Here is a 21,827-nt window from a genome sequence, read left to right on the forward strand (position 1 = left end):
TTAAGCTATCTGTGTGACCAGTCGTTTATCAGTGGAATATTTCCTAAATCTAAATGGTTGAAATATGCTGAAGTTAAGCCACTGTTTAAGGAGGGAGATAAAGAAATAGCATCAAATTTCTGTCTAATTTCATTTTTGCCAACGTTCTCAAAATTTTTAGAAAATGTAATGTACAACTGGCATTATAACAATCCTATCACAAATAACATACTGTCAAAGTTGCAGTTCAGATTTATAAAGGGTTCTGATATTGAGAAGGCTATCTACATTTTACTTAATTCATTAGACAAAAAAATTGCAGGCAACTGGTATATTTTCTGATCTGTCAAAGTCATTTGAATGTGTAAATCACAATATCCTTTTAAGTAAATTACAATAATATGCTGTAACAGGAAATGCTGCAAAATGGTTCAAATCTTATATCTCTGGAAGGAAACCAAGGGTGTTGTTAGGAAAGAGACATGTATTAAGCTATCAGGCATCATCCAATCGGGAACTTATTACATGTGGGGTCCCACAAGTTTTCATCTTAGGGCCCTTACTTTTTCACATGTATATCAATGACCCTTCATCAGTAGCATTACCAGATGCCAAAATAATAATAATAATAATAATTATTATTATTATTATTATTATTATTATTTCTGATGATACAACCTTGGCAATAAATAGCAAATCAAGTGTAGTCTTAGAAAGATCAGCTAATAAAATATTTGTGGACATTAATCACTGGTTCCTAGCCAATTCTTTGTCACTAAACTTTGAAAAAACAAACTACATGCAGTTCAGAGCTTGAAAGGGGTGTCCCATGAGTATCTGGCTAACATATGATGACAAGCAGATAGAAGAAGTGGACATTGTTAAATTCTTGGTATTACAGCTTGATAATAAATTCAACTGGGAGGAGTGCACCAAAGAACTACTGAAGCGTCTAAACAAATCTCTATTCACAATGCAAATTCTGTCAGATATAGGAGATATAAAAATGACAAAGCTGGCATACTATGCTTACTTTCACTCCTTAATGTAATATGTGATTATTTTTTTGGGTAATTCATCAAGCCTAAGCTGAAGTTTTCCAGGTACAAAAACGTACAATAAGAGTTATATGTGGCGTGAACTCAAGAACATCCTGCAGAGGTCTGTTTAGGGAAGTACGGAAACTAACTACTGCTTCCCAATACATTTATTATTCCTTCATGAAATTTGCCATTTAAAATAAATCACTTTTCAAACCAACAGCTCCGTTCATGGAATCAATACTAGAAATAAGAAAAATCTTCACAAGTATTTAAAGTCGCTTACTCTTGTACAAAAAGGTGTGCATTGTTCAGGAACATGCATTTTCAATATCTTGTCAGCAGCCATAAAAGGCTTAACAACCAATGAAATTCAGTTTAAGAGAAGCATAAAGATTTTATTGGTGGCCAACTCCATTGACAAATTTCTCAGTAGAACCAACTGATTTCTGTGTGTGTGTGTGTGTGTGTGTGTGTGTGTGTGTGTGTGTGAAGTACAATCTAAGCAATCTAAGTTCTGCACCGTTTCAGTGCAGTAATGTGTTCATTGTAAATAAGTATTATAGCAGTCCTATCATATGTTTATTAGCTTATAAATAAAAAAAACTTTTTTAATTTTAAATTCAGTGCATTAATGTGATCTTAGTAAATGAGTGTTGTAAAAAGATCCTTTCATCTAGCATTCCTTAAAAAAATTACAATCATTCCATTTGGAACCTGTGGAAGGTACATTAGCTTATTTGTTTTAGTTGTAAATATTTGTCATGTATTATTGTTTTTCTGACATGTTCTACATCCTGGATGACCTTCTCACTACAGAACAATTGGAATGAAAGTTAATCTAATCTGATTTAATGTAACAGCATTAACCACCTTTTTCTCAATGGTGCTATCACCGTGTAGCGGAGATGCTGAGTCACAGATAGCTACAACAAAAAGACTATCAAACAAGGCTTCCAGCCAAACAGAATTAGGCAGTCTTTTTGTTGTGCTTATCTGTTACTCTGCTATATGGTGAGTAGCAACTATTTTTTCATAATATTGTCATTATTCCATCCTGGAGTTTCCATTGTTTGATGGTGCTATTAGTAAGACAAGGTCTGTTTATGGTAAGTGTTCTAAAATATCTCTCTTGTACATAAGCTTTTGGATTAATTGTGTGTAATAACTATCAGATAATACATTGAGTATTATTTCACAAGACTGGTTTTCTCCAGTAGTGTGTGCATTACAATAAGATGATACTGGGGAAATTAAGGTATTTCCATGCTACTGAATTTAGGTTGCCTCTGAATGGCTCTTCGGCTGATATGTCTGAACTTGTTGGGTGACAGAAGCACCTTACTGTTCCTCAGTCTCAGTGGCGTGACACCAACAGTTAATTGATGGTACAGCAATGATGGTACAGCAAACAGGGCTTCTTACTCAAAAAATTTACATTAACTGATTGATAATATTCCATGTATGCCTTGAATTAACTCCAAATTTACCCAAGCAGTGACAGAACCCTCAGAGAAGAGCACATTTAGAGATGCCCAAAAAGAATATACACATCATGGTGGGACCAGGAACCTAAGTATTTATTGGATGACTTCAAAAAGTTATGAAGTGGAGAGATCACCATAAAACTCAATAATTCTTGTAGGGAGAAGGGAAAGAAAAGTAGGGAAAAGGCACAAAAGATTTAGATCTTATCTACATGTATACTCTGTGAGTCACTGTATAGTACACCACAGAATATAGTTCATATCAATATTGTTTTTTTAACTTTTCCATTAACTTGTCGAACGTGGAAAAATGACTGCCTATGTGCCTCTGTACATGGCAAAATCTCTCTTATCTTACTTTAGTGATCCTTATGCAAGATATACTCTGGTGGGTGCATAATGTTCACAAAGTCATCTACAGATACAGATTCTCTAAATGTACCCAATGCAGTTTTGCAAAAAATAACCAACATTCTTACAAAAATATCCATTTAGGTACACCAGGGATTTCTGTTACAATTTTGTATGAACTGTAACAACCTGCTGCAGTCCTACCAGCATGTCTCTAAATTTGTTTGACTTCTCTTGTCGTACTTCCTTGATAGGAAATTCAAACACTGGATCAGTTCTCTAGATTTGGTAGCACTAGCATCTTGTACTCAATTTAATTTACAATGCATTGCATTTTCCCAGAACCTTTGCAACAAATGTAAGTCTGCCATTCATCTACCCTTATTCTGATTTTATAGGATTGTTCCATTTCATATCACTTCTTAGTATTACCCTTAAAAACTTGCGCAATGCAATGTGTGCACGAAGTCGATCTCTATTCTTGTTATCAGATATTAGCAAGTTCTCTCTTTTCACTATAAGTACTATTTTACATTTATCCATATTTAAAGTGGGATGCCATTGATTACACCAAGTGGAAATTTTGTCCAACTCTTTCTGCAACTCCTTACCATTCCTCAATGATAGTGCTTTCATGTACACAATGACATAGTCAGTGAACAGTTTTATAGCCCAATATATGGGTCTCAGGTCTGCCTCCAGATCATATATTGTAGTTCCCATAATATGTCTTGGCATCATCAAGTGGGGCATCATGTGGTGGCTGCTGATTACTGCTTGTAAGTAGCAGCTGCCAATGTCCACATTGACATCGTCTTCTTATGGAGGTCCCCTTCGAAAGCTACACGTTATAAGCTTTCCCCCATAATTCTAACTAAACTGACTGTGTTCCTAAGGATTTGCTATCAGACTTTTAAGGCAGAGACTTACATCATACCAGGACCGATAATGGAAAGTAAACTGCAGAGATCTGTGTGTGCTGTGTCTGTAATTATCTACCATAATATTAATCACAACTTATTGTTGGTTTCTTAGAGATGGTGTTCTTTCACATAGAAACATGCCTAACTTCACTCTAAAAAGTCACAGACTGCTTTAAGTTCTTATTTCAGTTAGCTACATCCCTCAATGCCCTATTAAATACTTTCCAAATTAATGTTGCATGTTCCTGTTTCACAGCTCTTTCAATAGATGTACGCCCGACCAACTCCACCTCACTACTGCCGACATGTGCACACTACTGACTTGCATTGTCAGCATGATACAACAATGTTCTTTCCACCAGAAAAGGTGTAAAATGACAGAAAGGTCTAGAAGCTAAGGTTCACCTACTAGTGCTTGCTGCTAAGTCGCTCGTTGGCACTGATATCTATCACAGTATCCTTGCATCCACATCCTTAAGTGTTTTGCAAAATGCAAATTTTGATAAAAAATAGAAACCCCACGAAAATTTCAAATACCTCATCTAGATCAAACAACAACACTAACAACAAAACATTCTACCAATGCCTGTGGCTTTACTACATTTTTCAATAAGACAACACTCCAACTCAATCAACTTAAAAGGGTAAAGGAATTTACAAATTTGACTTTAAATGATTTAGATTACTTATATTATTATGTGAATACAAGTATCAAAATGGTTTCATAAAGTATGTCACGTTTAAATAGGCAAAGTGTTGTAAAGTATTGTTCCTCATCAGATCTCAAGTTTGTGTGTTGCCATCTCCAGTCCTCTCAATTTTCTTCATATATTACTTCCTATACCCCTGGCTGCATCTGCTCCTCAGGTGGGCAAAAGCCTGCTCTGAAGCTGTTATTGGGTCTGTTGTGAGCCCTGCCACAACAGTGGAAATTTTCCCATGGGTAACTGCACCTGTCTTGTTACTGTCCATTATGCCACTCTTCGTTCTGTCTATTGTTGCCACACCACTGCTATGCTGATCATTCTCCTCTGTATTCATGATTTGGGTAGCTCCGGTCCTCATTATTTTTGTTACAACTATGATTTTCCCATTGCACTGTTCCTTTCTGTAGAATTTACTCTACAAAAGTATCTATGTTATTACTGTTAGAGTGACTGTATTTACTAATGTTTATAGCTCCATCTTGACCTCAGCACTATCTGCTTTATTGTTCTCACTACCTTTGGTTGTTCCTTCTGCTATGGTTTATACCTCTGTATTTCTATTAAGAAGCTTCAACTTTTCTTCTCATTGTCTGTCACTTCATTTCACTTATTTTTGCATCTGTCATTCTATTCTCCATATCCTATCCCAGTTTGAGGTTCTACCATCAGCTCCTGTGTGATTTCTTTCATCTTATTCTTCAAGTTGTTTATTTCTTTCAAGCCCGAGGTCAAATTACCCATTGGTTGCATAGTTTTTTCTTCCATCTTTCTCGTTAGTGTCAATAAGAGTGTCTTCACAAATGCTCTAGAATCCTGCAACCACCGGAAATCAGAGATATTGGTCCATAAATCTGTACATCTGATCTTTTACCCTTTTTGTTTACAGAAGTGACATGCGTTCATTTCTAGTTACAAGGGATTGTTTGCTCTGCAAACTCTGAATAAATAAGAGTTAAGAAATGAGCTAATTCCATGTACAATCTAACTGCTTTATTTGTTTTAAGTAGTCTTAGTCATTTTTCAACACCTGGTGTACTAATATCAATATCTCTTTTTTGTCAGTCTGCGCAATAGACAAAACATTGGTAGTATCCTGTTGCTTGAATATACAGGGGCTGGAAAAAATAAGGAATCAACACAAGAAATGAATGCTGAAATAAATACAGATGCTAACCAACCCTGCAGTTTGCAATGTTGTATTTGGCTACAAAAGGCACCTGTGCAATGCCCATAATATGCTGCAAGTGACAGTCATGGTCAGAACAATGTTCTGTATAGTTATAAGTGCATTATGTTCGAGCTAAGTAATGCATACGTGATGAATTGTTGGTGCTCATATGGTGAGTGCTTCTGTAACAGAGGTAGTCAAAGTGTTTGGCATTTCAAGAGGCACGGTTTCGAGGATTTATACTCCAAATAGGAAAAGCAGAAAAACATCATCCACTAATGCACAACTTAGATGAAAGTGTATGCTGTGTGGTCATAATAGACAGACAATGAAGATGAGTGTGATGAAAAATACGAGGATGACAGCTGCAAAAGTCACTGCAGAACTGAATGTTGTACTTGCAAACACTGTCAGCACTAAAACAACAAGAAGGGTACTCCATCGCAGGGAATTTCAGAGCGAGCTGAAATTCCCAAATGCACCCATTAATGATGCAAATGGACATAACAGTAAAACCTGGTGCAAAGCCATAAAACCTGGACTATAAAGCAATGGAAGAATGCCATTTGATCAGATGAGGCTGAATTTTGAAACACAACGGGGCTTTGGTGGTGATTTGGGCAGTCATGTTATGGTATTCGATGTAGTCCATAGTTACTCTACAAGGCTGCATTATGCATTACTGCCACGAAGTACGTGACTATTTTAGCTGATCAGGTCCATCCCATGCTAGTGTTTGTCCCCCAATGGCGATGCTGTGTCCCCAGATGAGAAGGACCTTGTTCACACAGCTCACATCCTCCAAGACTGATTTTGTGAGCACTGGAATGAACTGCTGCATCTCCCCTACCACTACAGTCACCATATCTCAATATTATTGAGCCTTTGTGGTCTACTGTGGAGAGAAGGGTGTGTGATCATTATCCACCAGTAATCATCATTACATGAACTTGGCACTACTTTGCACAGGAATGATATGAGTTTCCCTTGAAGGCCACAGGGGACCTGTATTCGTCCATTCTGAGACAACCAGAAGATATTTTGAATCCCAACAGTTTCCTATGAAGTATTAGGCATGGTAATGTGTGCGTTTTTAATGTTCCTGAAATTTTTTTCAAATATCTGCATTTTTAAATGTGGACTTCTAAAATTTAAATAATGTACACTCCAGATTGGAATATCAACAATGTAAGGAAAAGATAGGTTGATACGTTAGACAGGAACAATTAAAAGACTCTTACACATTAGGTTTTAGCCACAGCCCTCATCAGAAAAAGAAAGAAAAACAACAAACCACCCTCTAACGTAAGCAAGTACATCTCACGTATGTCGGTGGTTATATGTCCATTAGGTGTGCTTGCTTGTGTGAGTGGGAGGTGTGTATTTCTCTTTCTTTACTGATGAGAGCTATGGCTGAAAGATAATGTGTAAGTATCTTTTAACTGTGCCTATATGCAATGTAATGTGTAATCTTCACAGTAAGTAGCAATCTATCTCTTCCTTAGACTGTTGATTCTTAAAATTTCTTCTTTCTGTCTGCTGTCTTCAGTTTTAACACTAGATGAATTTGTGAGGGCGAACAAAGTTTATGACTCGTTTCCTGATCTATCTTTCAACTGGATATGACTGTAAAACGTATTGTAGGCTTCATGCATGGCCTTTATTACAGACACATGAGTTGCTTGTTAATCTTTCTCCATCAATTTAATGCATCTAGGTGTCCTGCTGAGGTGTTGTTTCCATTTCTTGGACAATATTTAAACAACCAACCCAGCTGTCATTTTAATATAATCACTGTATTTCATTACATGATTATATTCGAGGCAGTGCAGCTGATTTGCTTGGTTGTTTTAGTGGGTGTGTCACTGATGTGCCTCAGCTCTCTCCTCGACTGTTCTGACGTACTGCCTTTTGTAAGACATAGCACATTCATGGGGAATACTCATTATATCTGTTTTCTGGAGTTGGATATGAGTAACTGTAGGAGTGAGGTGGTGCACAAAGTGCACCTAGATCCTCTTTAACATTACAAAACACTCTTCAATCTTCACTGAAGGGAGTGAAATACACTAGATGCCATTTTTCTGTATGAGTCTAGTAATCTATCTGGATACTGAATTCTGTTTCTTAGTGTATGTCTCAGTGTTCTTGATTGTGACTGCATTGCCAATTTAATTTGATGATCTGAGTAACCTTCCCTTCAGAACACTGTTCATAGGTGTTGTCATTCTTCAGTTTGCTCCCCTTGTCTAAAAGTGCTCAAACTCTATGAACCAGAGTCATTACTGCCAAATATCTTTGTGATGGATGGTAATGGCTCGAGGTGTGAAGATGCACAAGTTTCAAGTTTTCTATACATGCTGTGACACAGGGATCCATCCATTCTTCTCCTAACTAGTATGTCATCGAAAAGTAATTGGCCCTCTTTTTCAAGTTCCGTCATGAATTTTATATTATGATGGCTAGTTTAAATGTTCCAGGAACTCTTGATTCTTTGTCACTCCAAGTAGCCACACTGCAAACATCTATGTACCAACAGAAGCCTCTTGGTTTCAACTTTGTGGTTTCTAGTGCTTTTGCTTCCAAAGTGTTGCATATACAGTACTGCCATGACAGGCAATAATGGACTACCTGTCACCACACCATCACTTTGTGCCTAAAACTTTCCATGAAATAATTGTTGAACTTTCCCAAGATTATTTTCACGGAATCAGAAAGTGGTATACCCATTATATCTGTTTTCTGGAGTTGCATATGAGTAAATTGTGGGAGTGAGGTGGTGCACAAAGTCAGTGAAGTTGCAAATATGTTGTTTTCACATACCCACATATTCACCGAGCATGCATTTTAGCTATGTTGCCAGCTAACATATAGATTAGCCAATATTACTAAGTATGGTTCTAAGAGGAAAAGCTTGAAGGATTTCTGGAACATTTATAGTCTATTCATTGTTATATAAAATTCATGATGGAATTTGCAAAAGTGAGACCAAGATAAAGAAACCCAAACCCACTCAGCTGCCTTATGTTACCCAAATATCTGGAAAGATCAGTAGACACCAAGCAAAACAATGAGTCCAGTGTAATTTACTCCCTTCAAGTAAGATAAATGTATTCTTTGCCATGTTAAAGACAATCTCCAAGAGCCGGGTGTATCACATTCCACATGACTGTGGTATGTCTTACAGGGGACACAGTTGAGCAGAGGTGCTAAGAACGTCAGCGCCACACTTGACTAAAACAACCAAATCAGCTGTCATCAAACACTGCCTTGAATATACCCATGAAATGAAATAATTAAGGAATCTATCAAAATAAAGATGTAAGAAAATCTACTAAACAGGAACAGAATCTTCAATTTAAATAATGCTTGGGGTCTGGCATTTAAATTTATTTATTTTTGTTTTTAAATCTCGCCGGCCATCACATCTACAACAGCTGAAAAACACTGATAGAATCTATTTAATAAAATATCAGTGCAAACTCTGAAAAATAAAAGAGTATCAAAGGGCATAGTGGAGGTCAGGAATTGAACTCATCTATAAATAGCAGTACGAAACAAAACAATAGTTCACAGTCTGGTTGCGGTCCAGATAACAAGTAACTTGAACAGCAAAACTTGTAGCACCTGAAGAAGATGGCTGGATCAGTCATCAAGATATTGTGCGTATAAAATGAAAACAACTCGGTAGAACACCTGGAAGCATTATTGCTCCAAGAAATCTCGAGAGATTTCCTTTCAGTCTCTTTTGTAGTGTGAATGTAGTAATCGCACTCAGTATTTGCAACATCCTCCAAATGGTACCATTAGATAAGGATGGGTCTTCACTTGCTTTTACTATGGGTGGGTCTTCACTTGCTTTTACTACTTAACTGGAAATGTCCTTATGCCACATTCAAGTAAGAAGGCTTGGACATTTAGACTTTTTACTTCTTGTGATGCTACTGCTCACAATTAATTGAGAGCCTCTAAAGATATTGCAAATAAGATCTCTACACATCTAATAAAGCAGGCATTATTTCAAGCCAAGAAAAGTAATGTAAAGTTCTTAGACCTACTCAGTACCATTGTCCTAAACACACAACCCAGCAAAAAATAATAATAAATCTGCAGATTTCATATAAACTTGCCTGAGTGCCTAGTACATAACAACACAGCAACACATAAACTAATTTTAGCTTTTTTAATATAAACTTGTATACAGGAAAACTTCTGTTAACATTCTCAAAAGCATCAAGTCAACTGTAATTACAAAGGCAGACTGTAGCATCATAACATCACCACCCAATATCCCAAAGAGTACCAGACTGTAAACAGCTGGAACACACAATTTTTTTTTATGGATCCACGACATCATAAATAGTTTGACGTCATCAGCACAAGCTGTGTTTTCACCTAACAGAAGTTTCTGGGTCTGGGCACTGCTGCTAACCATGTATATATAAAGAGGATCTGAAAACTGTTGTTGCACAATCTATTTGTAATTTTCAATATGCACACAGTCCTGCAATATCATACCAGAGATGAAATTTCAAGAAGTGTGTAAGTGAATTAATGAATAGTCTAACCAAATTCTAAGAACTTTTAACAACACTCAAAACTCAGTCCCAACACTGTTAGAACAGAAATGTGCTGTTTTCATCTATCAAATTACTTGGCAGCTCGTCAGATGAAGCCAAGTTTTGTGCCAGTTGGAGCAATTAGATTCCAAAGTACATGAAAGCCAGATAAACAACTAATGACAACCAGTCATTTTTTAACATTTATTTATATGTATTTGCCTAAAAATAAGTTTTCTGCTGCCAGTCAAGATTTTCCTTTATTTATATTTTTGTTGACACATTTTGGTAAACGATTCCCATTTTCAGGTACAATTTTCATGTGTTTTCCCACTTATTCATCATGTCTTCAATGTGTGAGGTACTGCATTTTTCTGTTGTATTAAAGTATTCTTGTAGTTCACTTGCACAGAAGCTCACACACATTAAACAACACACACAGTTTTCTGTGCACAGTACACACTGAAACATTTGTTATTTTCAGTGTGTACTGTGCAAAGAAAATTGTGTGTGTTGTTTAATGTGTGTGAGCTTCTGTGCAAGTGAACTACAAGAATACTTTAATACAACAGAAAAATGCAGTACCTCACACATTGAAGACATGATGAATATATGGCCTAGCAGGCCGAAAACGCACTTGAAAGTGGGAATCATTTCCTTAGACACATCACGCAAAATACAAATAAAAGAAAATCATTACTAGTAGCAGAAAAGTTATTTATAAATAAACCCATTGTTATATGGTCACAGTCTTTCACAAACCATTTCTAATGGATCAAAACAGCCTGTGATAAATATTGACTGAAATTATGGTGGTTCTTTGATACAGTAAATCATGAAAAAATCATTAAGAAAATAGCATATATAATCTAATTAACTTTTCATACTTGCTTATATAACACTGCTGTTGCAAGTTACGCTCATCATAAAGCTTGGAATAATATCTTGTACTTAGAAAAGCTTCCCTTGCTCTTGTTCTCTTTGCTACAGAATACTATGCACTAGTACAGCTGTAAAGTGTTCATAACAGCCATAGCAACAAAATGCTACAAGGAGCGCAATCACTGGGATTATTCAGTGTCGCATCAGGTGGCTTTGGAAACAAACATTCACAGCCCTGACAGGCCCATTGATACCAACCGACTGTCATGTCATCGTCTACCAATGGCGTCATTGGATTCAGTATAGGGGGTCTGCGGTCAGGACACTGTTCTCCCGGCCGTTATCAGTTTTTGTGATCTGGAGCCACTACTGCTTGGACAAGTAGCTCTTTAATTGGCCTCACTAGACTGCGTGCACCCCGTTCCACTCCTCTCACCGAAGAAAAATCCACACCAGTACCAGGAATAAAACATGTGTCTTCAATATGGCACTCAACCATGCTGACCATTCAGCAACAGAGATGGACATCAAGTAGCTTCTGGTGCAGTAAAATTCTGATGTTGAATGAGTTTGAGGGCATGCACAACAAATATATCCATTCTTGGGTAGAACTTCAAGTCCCACAACTAAAGTAGCTGCAGCCAGTAGGACTAGCAAATGATGAAGTTGTATGATTGTTACAAGATGGTTTTCAGCACAAGGAGGACTGAGACAAAAGCTCAGTATTGGTCCTCACAATTAGGGACTGAGGAAATTGTGAACCCATGTTGGGCTCTGCTGCACTGTCTATGAATGGTAAATGTACATCAAGCACAAATATCGCCTCCAAGAGAAGCATCTGTAGGACTAGAGCTGTGCAGACAAGCAATTATTTTGTGGAGAACTAGCTAAAAAGAAAAAATCTTCGATGGTCTTCAAACATTCTATGCAGATCATGATCCTGCATTTCACTGGATCAAATCCTGTAACAGCTCCTAATAATTGAAGGCAGTGGTTGTTGTCTTAGGTCTGACAGTATGTAATTTTGTGATTTAGCACCATTGTCAAATGACACTTGCAAATGTAATGAGTACAATGACGATGACAACAATGATTATGATGATGATGAAACTGTCATGTCCTGACGCTGCCTTTACCACTTTTATATCAGAGTGCTCTTGACATGTTCTTTCTACCACTACATCCCATGAAGAGCTCAGTTGAAAACTGCTATCCCAGTTGACAAGATCATCATTCAGCTGTACCTCCACTACCTCTTTGATGATCAAGTACCAAAACCCATTCAATTGGCTTACACTTGTGTCCCTATCACCTTCATTGAGGCTGTACTTTGCCACTCCAGATTTGTCCGTTTTGGCTGAAGTGAATGCGTCTCACATGTTCTAAGCTGTGCTGTGAAACATGCCATTGTGTTGGGCAGATATACTGCTTGCCATATTCGCAAGTGATGCTGTAGACTCGAGGTTTCCATGGTCTTAGCTTGTCTTTCATTGAGCCAAGTATATTATTTTTTTTAGCCAAAGAGCAGAAAATGATTTTAATGTTGTTCTCTAGTATCCTGGCAATATTGGCCATGGAAAACCTAGCATATGGAAGGAACACCAGATGCCTTATGCCTTCATCCAGATTGTATTCTTTCCTATTCTTCTTGCTCAGCTGGAAAGTGCATCTCATCTGTGTCTTGAAGGTTTCCCTTAGATGCTGTAACTTGCCAAATGCTTCCCTTAGATGCCACAACTCAGTGGGTAGATTCTCCATGTCACAAGTCTCTCATGCTCTATGCATCATGGTGGTGAGCACAATTTTGTGTTCTGTTGGATGGTGGCGGCTGTTGGCATTTGGATACAGGTCCGTGTGTGTCTTTTTTCTAGTCACAGAATGACCTAGCACACCATAGTTTTCTTGCTTATCAGAATGTCAGGCAAAGGCAGGCACCTGTTTTCTTCTGTCTCCCTCATGAAATTTATATTTTTGTGTATGCTGTTGAGGTTGTCAAGAAACTTGTGCAGGGTTTCTCTGCCATGCAATCACACCATGAATGTTTTGTCCATGTATCAACAGAATGCCTTTGGTTTCAGACATATGGCTTTGAGAGCCACTTCCTCAAAGTGTTCGTGTAGAGGTTTGCAATGCCTGGTGGAACAGGGGATTCCATAGGGACTCTGCCTCACTGCTGGTAGAACTTTCCACCACATTGGAAGTAAGTGTTAGTGAGCTCACAGCGCGGAACAGTTCCACACTTTCCAGAATGAAATATCACTCTGCAGAGGAGTGTGCACTGATATGAAACTTCCTAGCAGATCAAAACTGTGTACTGAATCGAGACTCAAATTTGGGACCTTAGCCTTTCATGAGCAAGTGCTCTACCATGTGAGCAACCCAAGCATGACTCATGACGTGTTGTCACAGCTGTACTTCTGCCAGCACCTCGTCTCCTAGCTTCCGAACTTCACAGAAGCTCTCCTGCAAAAGTTGGACTAGCACATCTGGAAGAAAGGACAGTGCCCTTGCCCATGAAAGGCAAAGGTCCCAAGTTCAAGCCACAGACTGGCACACAGTTTTCATCTGCCAGGAAGTTTCAGTTCCACAGTGTCTTCCTCAACATGGCCCCCTCGTAACATCAGAGAATCCTCTAGCGGTAATTGTGTGAAGAGAGACATGTCCTCTAGCGGTAACTGTGTGAAGAGAGACATTATGTTGAAACTGACCAGGAGGTCACCATTGTCCAGATGTACCCCTGAAGCACCTTCACAAACTAAACTGAATTTTTTGAAAGGGTCTGTGCAATGAGTCACAAGAGGCTTTAGTAATTGTGACAGGTGTTTAGCTATTCTATACGCCGGTAAATGCAGTGTGTCCGCTTCTGGACACAATGGAACTCCCTTCTTGTGCATCTTTGGTAGGCCTTACAGCTGTGGTGGTAGCGCTGCTTGGGGTACAGCCTTTTGACCGTATCCTTGTCCACTCCAGAGTTGTTCAGAGGTAAGATGGTCTTCCTAGTCACAACTGGGGTGTAGGATCCTTTCCTACAGGCTTGTAAGCAAGGTCTTGTAATAGCATCTTCCTCTCCTACCCATAGTCAACTGAACATAGCAGCACTGTCACATTTCCTTTGTCAGCTCCTCTTCATCTTCTCAGAGGTTGTGTATTGCCCTGAGTTATGCCAAGAAGATGTTAGTTTTTGGAATTTTTGTTTTGTCAAGGACCCTTAGGTCTCCCCTATCACTTCTCCGATGATCTCAGAGGGAAGAGCCTGAATGGCTTGCTCAACATTGCTGAGGATCTCCTGTTTAGGTAAAGTGCTTGAAACCGATGAAAAATTTAATCCTTTTGATAGCAAGGACATGGTCACCTTTTCCAGTTCTTTTCCAGCAAACTGGTGATGATCCTCAAATCCTTGGTGTCAATATTCTGTATGTTTGCCCCTGGAAGTCAATGGAACTTCTTGTGTTGTTTCAAGGTAGCTTTGAACTTGCAGAGTTCATTGGATGCAAAGGTCTTACTATCTACCTACCCCCACAAACAGGGCAGGAGACTGGATGCCAGTCACAAGTGGTATGGGATTACAGTACATCCAATTTCACCAACATGTGGGATAGGTAAACACCTGGCACAGTTACTAAAACCTCTCCTGTGTCACTGCACGCATCATGTCAAAAACTCAACTGAGGGTGTGAAGGTGCTTCAGGGGATATGTCTAGACAAGAGTGACCTCCTGGTAAGTTTTCTCATCATGTCTCTCTTCACATGGGTACCACTAGAGGATTCCTTGACATTACTAGGGAGCCACTTTGACAAAGACACTGTGGAGTTCCACCACACATCCACCACCACCTACTTTCAACATGGTAGAAGCTCTACCAGCAGTTAGACACAGTGGCTATGGTCTCACCCTTGTGCCAGGCATTGCAAATCTGTATAAGGAACACTTCGAGAAAATGGCTCCCAAAACCATGTGTCTGAAACCAAAGGCATTCTACTGACACGTGGATGACACATTCGTGATGCAGCCACATGGTGAAGAAAACCTGCAGGCATTTCTTGATCATTTCAACAACATACATGACAATTAACATAGAAGAAATATCCTAATAAGGAAGAAAGCTGATGGCATGCTGGGACATTTTGTTCATAGAAATAAGACACACATGGACCTGTACCTAAATGCCAGTAGCTGCCACCATCCAGCACATTGCAAATCTGTGCTCACCGTCCTGGTGCACAGAGAATGAAAGATATGTGACGTCAAGTTGCAGCATCTGAGTGAAACCTTTCACAAGAATGGCTACTTGAAGAGACTGACATGATACGCCCTCCAGCTTAGCAAGAAGAATAAGATGATCCAGAAGAAGACATTGAGCGTCTGGTGTTCCTTCTGTATGCTGGGCTGCCCACAGCCAAGATTTCCAAGATACTGGAGAAGAAAAGCATTAAAACCATTTTCTAATCTTTGGGTAAAATAAAAATATGAAAAAACTTGACTCAATGTTAGACAACTAGGACCATGGGCACTTGGGGTCTACAGCATGAGTTGTGAATATGGCAACCAATATATTGGCCAGACACAACAGTGTATTTCACAGTGCCACTCGGAACATGTGGAAGCATTCACCTCGCCCAAACTGATTAATCTGTAGTGGCAGAGCACAGCCTCAAGGAAAGTCATATATTTGAACAAACAGATGTATTGTGCCGACTGAACAGGTTCTGGGACTTTATTATCAAAGAAGCAGTGGAGATACCGGTCCATAATGACCTTGTCAACTGGGATGGTGGTTTACAGCTGGGCTCTGCATGGGATGTAGTGCTAGCAAGCATGTGATTGGCTCAGGTATTACAGATGAGGCAGAGGAGCCTATGGCCCAGGGTCTACAAAGATGCAAACTGATCATGATTCTGACACTTTGCCTGAAGACGATGAGTTGGAAACTTGTTGAAACATTCCTACAAAATGCAACTTTGGCCTGGCTATAACCCACGAAGACTTCATCATTGAAATTTTTTTGTAAAGACCTTCTTTCCCGTATGTAATGAAAACATCAAAGGTGGAGCCATCAGTGACGTAGAACACTTAGTACTGAAAGAACATTTATTACTGACACCAGCGAGTAACCAGAACAGAACTGACTTTTTGGAGAGATTAACATAGCTGTTTACACAAACATAAAATATTCCAGAATGCTGGTTTTTATATAAACATTGAGTATTCCACAATATACAAACACTACAAACATAAGATATTTCAAGAACATTCCAATAATTTTGGCTTTGACATGGCAACAGGCAGCACTGCAACCAGTGATGCTAACCACTATGCCTCATTTTGTGCAGCAAAGCTCACAGCAATATGATACATTAGTTGTTCATAGGCACTAAGATTAGTAACATAATTAGTCACCTTATTGAGTGATGCTCTACAAAATCCTTCATTTGCTGTTACTGTTACTGATCTCATAGCATGCCCTGTTGCAAAAACTATAAGTGATCGTTTCTTAATTTTTCCACCTAATTTAATATTTTCAAATTCTTGTGAAAGTATATCATTAACAACCAAAACCTTCTCCATGAACTGTGATGCAGATTTCTTCTCAATTTCACCACCGACTGTATCAATGATGGATGAGAAGCTTTCATATGCACTTTGACAGCACATCAACTGTTTCCCTGGAACCACAAATGACCAATAATGAGGAAAATGCAAGAAAAAAAGAAAGATTAACAAATCAAAACTTTGCAGACAAGATTGTGCAATGCACTCGTCACAAAAATGGAATCTAATTCTTCTCTATAATACCAACTGGTTAAATCAGTAAAGTTCCAAATCTGTAAGAAATAGAATATTGACACATTATCTTCCAAATGTCTCAAATTAAATGTCTGGAGTGAAGAAAACAAGGACAATAAAAGATACATACAAGCAGGAAACAGAAGCTTTCAAAATGGGCTGAAAAATTGTGTGTGTATATTTGATAACTAATGAAGAGGTAATGAATCAAATGAGAGAAGAAGACATTTATGAATTATGGGCCAACTGCACTAAAATAAGGAATAAGTTGATAGAATACATCCTTAGGCACCAAGGAATAGTAACTTTTGTAATGGAGGGAAATGTGGGGAGTAAAAACTAGAGAAGTGGACCAAGGCTTAACTACACTAAACAGATTCGAGTAAATGTAGGCTGCAGAAGTTATGTGGTGGTTAAAAGGCTTGCTAGTGTGAATAACTGCATCAAACCAGTCTTCAGACTGAAAGCTACGAAAATAACATTGTCCAAATGACACACTTGTGATGGTGATCGATTGCAAGAGTCAACCGCCTCATCTTCGAGAATGAACTTCTTTGAAATCTGTTGATCTCAGTGTGTTACGAACTCTGAATTCGAGCGGATGTGTTTGTACTGACATGATCAAAATAAAGTTAATTCATTATAAATGAGCGAATACTTAATGTTGGGTTCGATATTACCGTACGTAACATCTCAATCCCCATACTGGTGACCCCGATGCTCACGAACGCTGCTTACGAAGCCAGACATGTGTACTGGAACTTCACCATGGACAAACAATGTAGCAACCCTTTGTCGGATTTCTACGTCCATCGATTTCGGATCGCGATGCATCTGGATGCAGTGTACAGGAAGTGTAAATAGTGTGTAAATTTCCAACTCTTGTGTGAATCGTGCTTTTTGGTAACTTTCGTCACCTTCTCACACATCGACAATGCGACCGAGGCACACACGTCGTCCGTCGAAACCCACTCAACGCATCGGTAATTTCACTTCTGGACAGAGCAGTGCTCCTTCACCGATTAATTTGGACAATTTTGGCTTGCTTTTGTCTAATGAATTAACTTTGTGCAGTGCTTCGACATCGGACAATCATGTCAAACAATGGACTGCAACAAATGGGGACTATGTTGCAAATCCCAGTTCGCACAAACTCCGAACTACGGCTAAATCGCATGCCTGGTCGAATTCACAAACGCCCGTCACAGCTACCGCGTCTTTCGCGTCACATGCAAATTCGTTCGACCTAGTTTCCGCACAGCCCGTCTTCCAGAGTTCGAATGTTCGTGTCAACTTTTCTGCCACTTCTCTGCGCTTGTCCCTCATTTGTAGCATTCAACTACCAACATTACTCTCGGAACAACTTCCAATGTGGTTCATGGCCACGGAGTATATATTCTCCTCTTATGGCATCACGAAGAAAGTGAAAAATACCTCGTACTCTTCAGGCACCTAAAGGACTATCATTATATAATTATGGACATTACCTGTGACAATTTCAGTGACAAGTACACCAGAGCGAAAGCCGCTTTAATTCAGCGCCTATCACCAACATCACAGGAACAATTTCATCAAGGGCATCCTACCCATCAACGACAATGCACCAATTATACCGATGACAATGCCGGCTGTTTCTCAGTTCAACATTGCACGTGCCACGCCTCTCTCTATGCAGCACCCGAGCTGCACCGATTCTGCTCGACCGCTACCAACAGCGACGTCACAGCCGCCGCCTGCTGGCTCACTGATCTCAGTCAAAACAAACAGCTGCGTGACATATGATTCCGCCACAGCTTCCGCACCTACATCTTGTCAACAACTCGCTGACACTACGCACACTTACTGCCCGGCCATTCACTACTCGATCGCGTGCGCAACTTGTTCACCCCCCCTCCCCCCAAGGGGATTTCAGTCGTATCAATGCTTCATACAGCAGTGAACGTGTTCTCACACCACCACCGCCAAGTACTGAGTTTCACATTCGCGATCACAAACTCGATCTCTTCTACTCGAGCTGTTACGTCACTACTCTGCCACAGACCTTGTCTTGTACACCAGGTTACCCTTTGATAGAGACAGATTCTGATTTCGACTGCATCTTACTCAGTGATACAAGCAGACTGCTTCACAAAGACTGCTTGCACAAAGTTCTGTCTTACCTGTTCCAATATCCCAGGAGTCGTTTGAACAGTCGCCTTCGGTCTCGACAGGCCGCTCATACACGAGACTTCTCATATGGCACCACAAGAGTAAATAAAGTGATGTGAGATCAGGTGAACGTGACGGCCAAGAAACAGGACCTCTTCTGCCTATCCACTTTTCAGGGACTGTCTGATCCAAGTGTTGAAGGATCTTCAGTCTGAAGCAAGGTGGGTCCAATCATGTTGGAACCACGTCTGTCGACGGATAACAGTCGGCAAATGTTCCACGGACATGGGCAGCAGCAACAACAGTATTGGTACATGTATTCCGCTGTCGGAGGTATCAGAACGAATTTCACTTGAAATTTTCGACTCAGTCGCTACCGCACCAGGCCACGCTTACCTCACTTGCTCTTCTCCATCATCAATGTACGAGGGCTACGTGAGCAAATTGCTACATAAAACTTGTTGGTACAATATCAGTTACACATGCTGCAGCTGACACCGACCGAGCACAACATGCAATGAGATGCTCCTGTCATTGTTCCGCCTCCGACTGTTGACGATCCTTTGCCGTTACTACCAGCTACAACTAATACCCTGACAATCACGTTACATGGATCTATGTCCCAGATGTCATAACTGTCATCATCACGCCGCCTCAAGTGGAAATTCTATGTTACTGATGTGATACAAGCAACTTACTTACGCCGCTGCCTCCTTTCCTTGGTAGTTCCACAGACTTTGTTTCTGTACCACGGCATAACCATCCGCATTTCAGTGCCGCATAACCATCCGCATTTCAGTGCCGTTTGCTTTGCCGCCCTCTTCACTACCTCCACAATGTAAGGCCAACGCATCTGCCATTTCTGCTTCAACGAGTGAGCATCTTTCCGCTCCAACACATGACCGTGCAGCAGTTTAACGCGAGCAGCTTGCAGCCTTACTACTCGACCGCAGTGCTGACAGCGACAGCACACACGCAGGTGCAGTTCCATCGAACTGTGTTCGCCTCTCCGCCATGGACCAGTAGTTCATCCGACCATGGTTTCGCCGACCACGTCCGCCTTCCACCACCTCTCGCCGTTGCCATGCCTCATGCACAGGGCTCACGGCCACGCCCCCCAGCCTTCGATCACGGCTGCTTCGCACATCAAAACACCGACACTGTCAACTCCGCTTGGAACATCCTGCCATATACTGCTGTAACACACTAACTGTCCAGGGACTGAGGTGACGCTTCCGTCTACACTGAAGTCATCCACCACCAAAGTCAGTCATCTGCAGCTTGCTGTTTTCTCCCCTGTTGCGACATCATGCGCCTCTATAACTCCGTCATTATCGCGAGTGTTGCTCATCGGGCATTTCTTACGCAACCTGTTAAGCCACAGCATGCTTGCTCCTTTATGTCATACGGCTAATATTAAACTGTTACCGGACACACTGCACTTACCACGGTGCTCGCCGGCAAATACTTAGGCAATACATCACATCGCATCTTCGACGCACTCTGCACCTTTGTTCGGATCAAAACTTCACTGCGCCATCAAAACTCCACTGCGCCGCATGGCCTCGGCACGCCACCGCCTTCTGCTTCCACCGTGCCATCAGCAGCATGGCACGGTCAACCTGTGGACACCTTCCGCGGCCTCCTTCCCTCCGCTGGTTGTGCCTACCAAGACATCGAGAAATGGTCCGGTCGTGCCTTGCACTAGGCGCCTGCCACGACACAATCGGTCACTCTCCATCGGCCGGCCGGGTGCACACATGCCTCATCATCATCTTTACCATGCTCCGCACTACCGGTGGGGGCTCTGTGGTGGTTATTGACTGCAATAGTCAACCGTCTCATCTTTGAGAATGAACTTCTTTGAAATCTGCTGATCTCAGCGTGTTCCGAACTCTGTATTCAAGTGGATGTGTTTATACCAACATGATCAAAGTAAAGTTAATTCATTATAAACGAGCGAATACTTAATGTTGGGTTCGTAACATCTCGATCCCCATACACTAAATATTTTCATTATTCCTTAACTTAATACTAAAAGGTTAATATATGTTGTGATGGTGATCAGAAGTGTATGCCTACAAGAAGTAAATACACAGCATAAAGCATGACGCAGAATCTCATATCATAGCAGCTACATTAAAAATACGTGTATCCATACATTCAACTGCTACACATTAGTATACAATAATATAGCACTCACCAACAAACAGTTTGTCCAGAAGAGGTTTCAATGGTTCTTTCCTTTCCTGCTCAGCTTGATAATTAATACAAGGATCATCAAAATCAAAGTAACATCCTCCATTGGTTAAATCAGACACATAAGCAAGTAAAGTTGTTACATCAAGATTCAGGCACTGAATATCACTGAAATAAAAACAGTTTTTGAGTTCATGAAACAGAAACAACTTCCATGTCCCTAATTTTTATAATGTAATTTAATAATGCAACTCAACAGAAATTGTATGTGCAGGAAATGACAGCCTATTAGCAACAACTGCTATGCGTAATTAATTCATTGCATTTTTGTTTAACATACCTGACATGTGCTAGCAAACCATTTTTGTTTTCCTTTAACAAACTGCAGCTGAAAACTGTTGTGTTATGCTGATTCTGATTTTCTAGAGTTCCTTTAGATTCATCTTTATTTTTTTCAGACCAGTCAGATTCATTTCCAGTACTCCTAACTGTAACACCAAGGTCAGTAAGGCACTTCACAGTTTCTTCATCCACACCACGTGTAAACACAAAAACAACCTGTAAATATGTCCTTCATTATTCATTTGATTTTTTAAAAT

At 40.0% G+C, this 21,827-nt stretch overlaps 1 protein-coding gene across 2 annotated transcripts in view; it reads right to left on the reverse strand.

The window, feature by feature from the left end:
- LOC126272083 (UPF0415 protein C7orf25 homolog) overlaps nt 1-21,827 on the reverse strand; it is a 130,888-nt gene that overhangs the window by 25,698 nt on the left and 83,363 nt on the right. For both annotated transcript variants that reach the window (XM_049974644.1, XM_049974645.1), the window contains 3 exons: nt 21,569-21,786; nt 21,233-21,396; nt 16,495-16,760 (listed from right to left, as the gene is read on the reverse strand). In XM_049974644.1, coding sequence (XP_049830601.1) covers nt 16,495-16,760; nt 21,233-21,396; nt 21,569-21,786 — 648 coding nt within the window. The remainder of the gene's footprint in view (nt 1-16,494; nt 16,761-21,232; nt 21,397-21,568; nt 21,787-21,827) is intronic.

Source organism: Schistocerca gregaria, chromosome 5 (assembly GCF_023897955.1).
Source record: "Schistocerca gregaria isolate iqSchGreg1 chromosome 5, iqSchGreg1.2, whole genome shotgun sequence".
Lineage (NCBI taxonomy): Eukaryota > Metazoa > Arthropoda > Insecta > Orthoptera > Acrididae > Schistocerca > Schistocerca gregaria.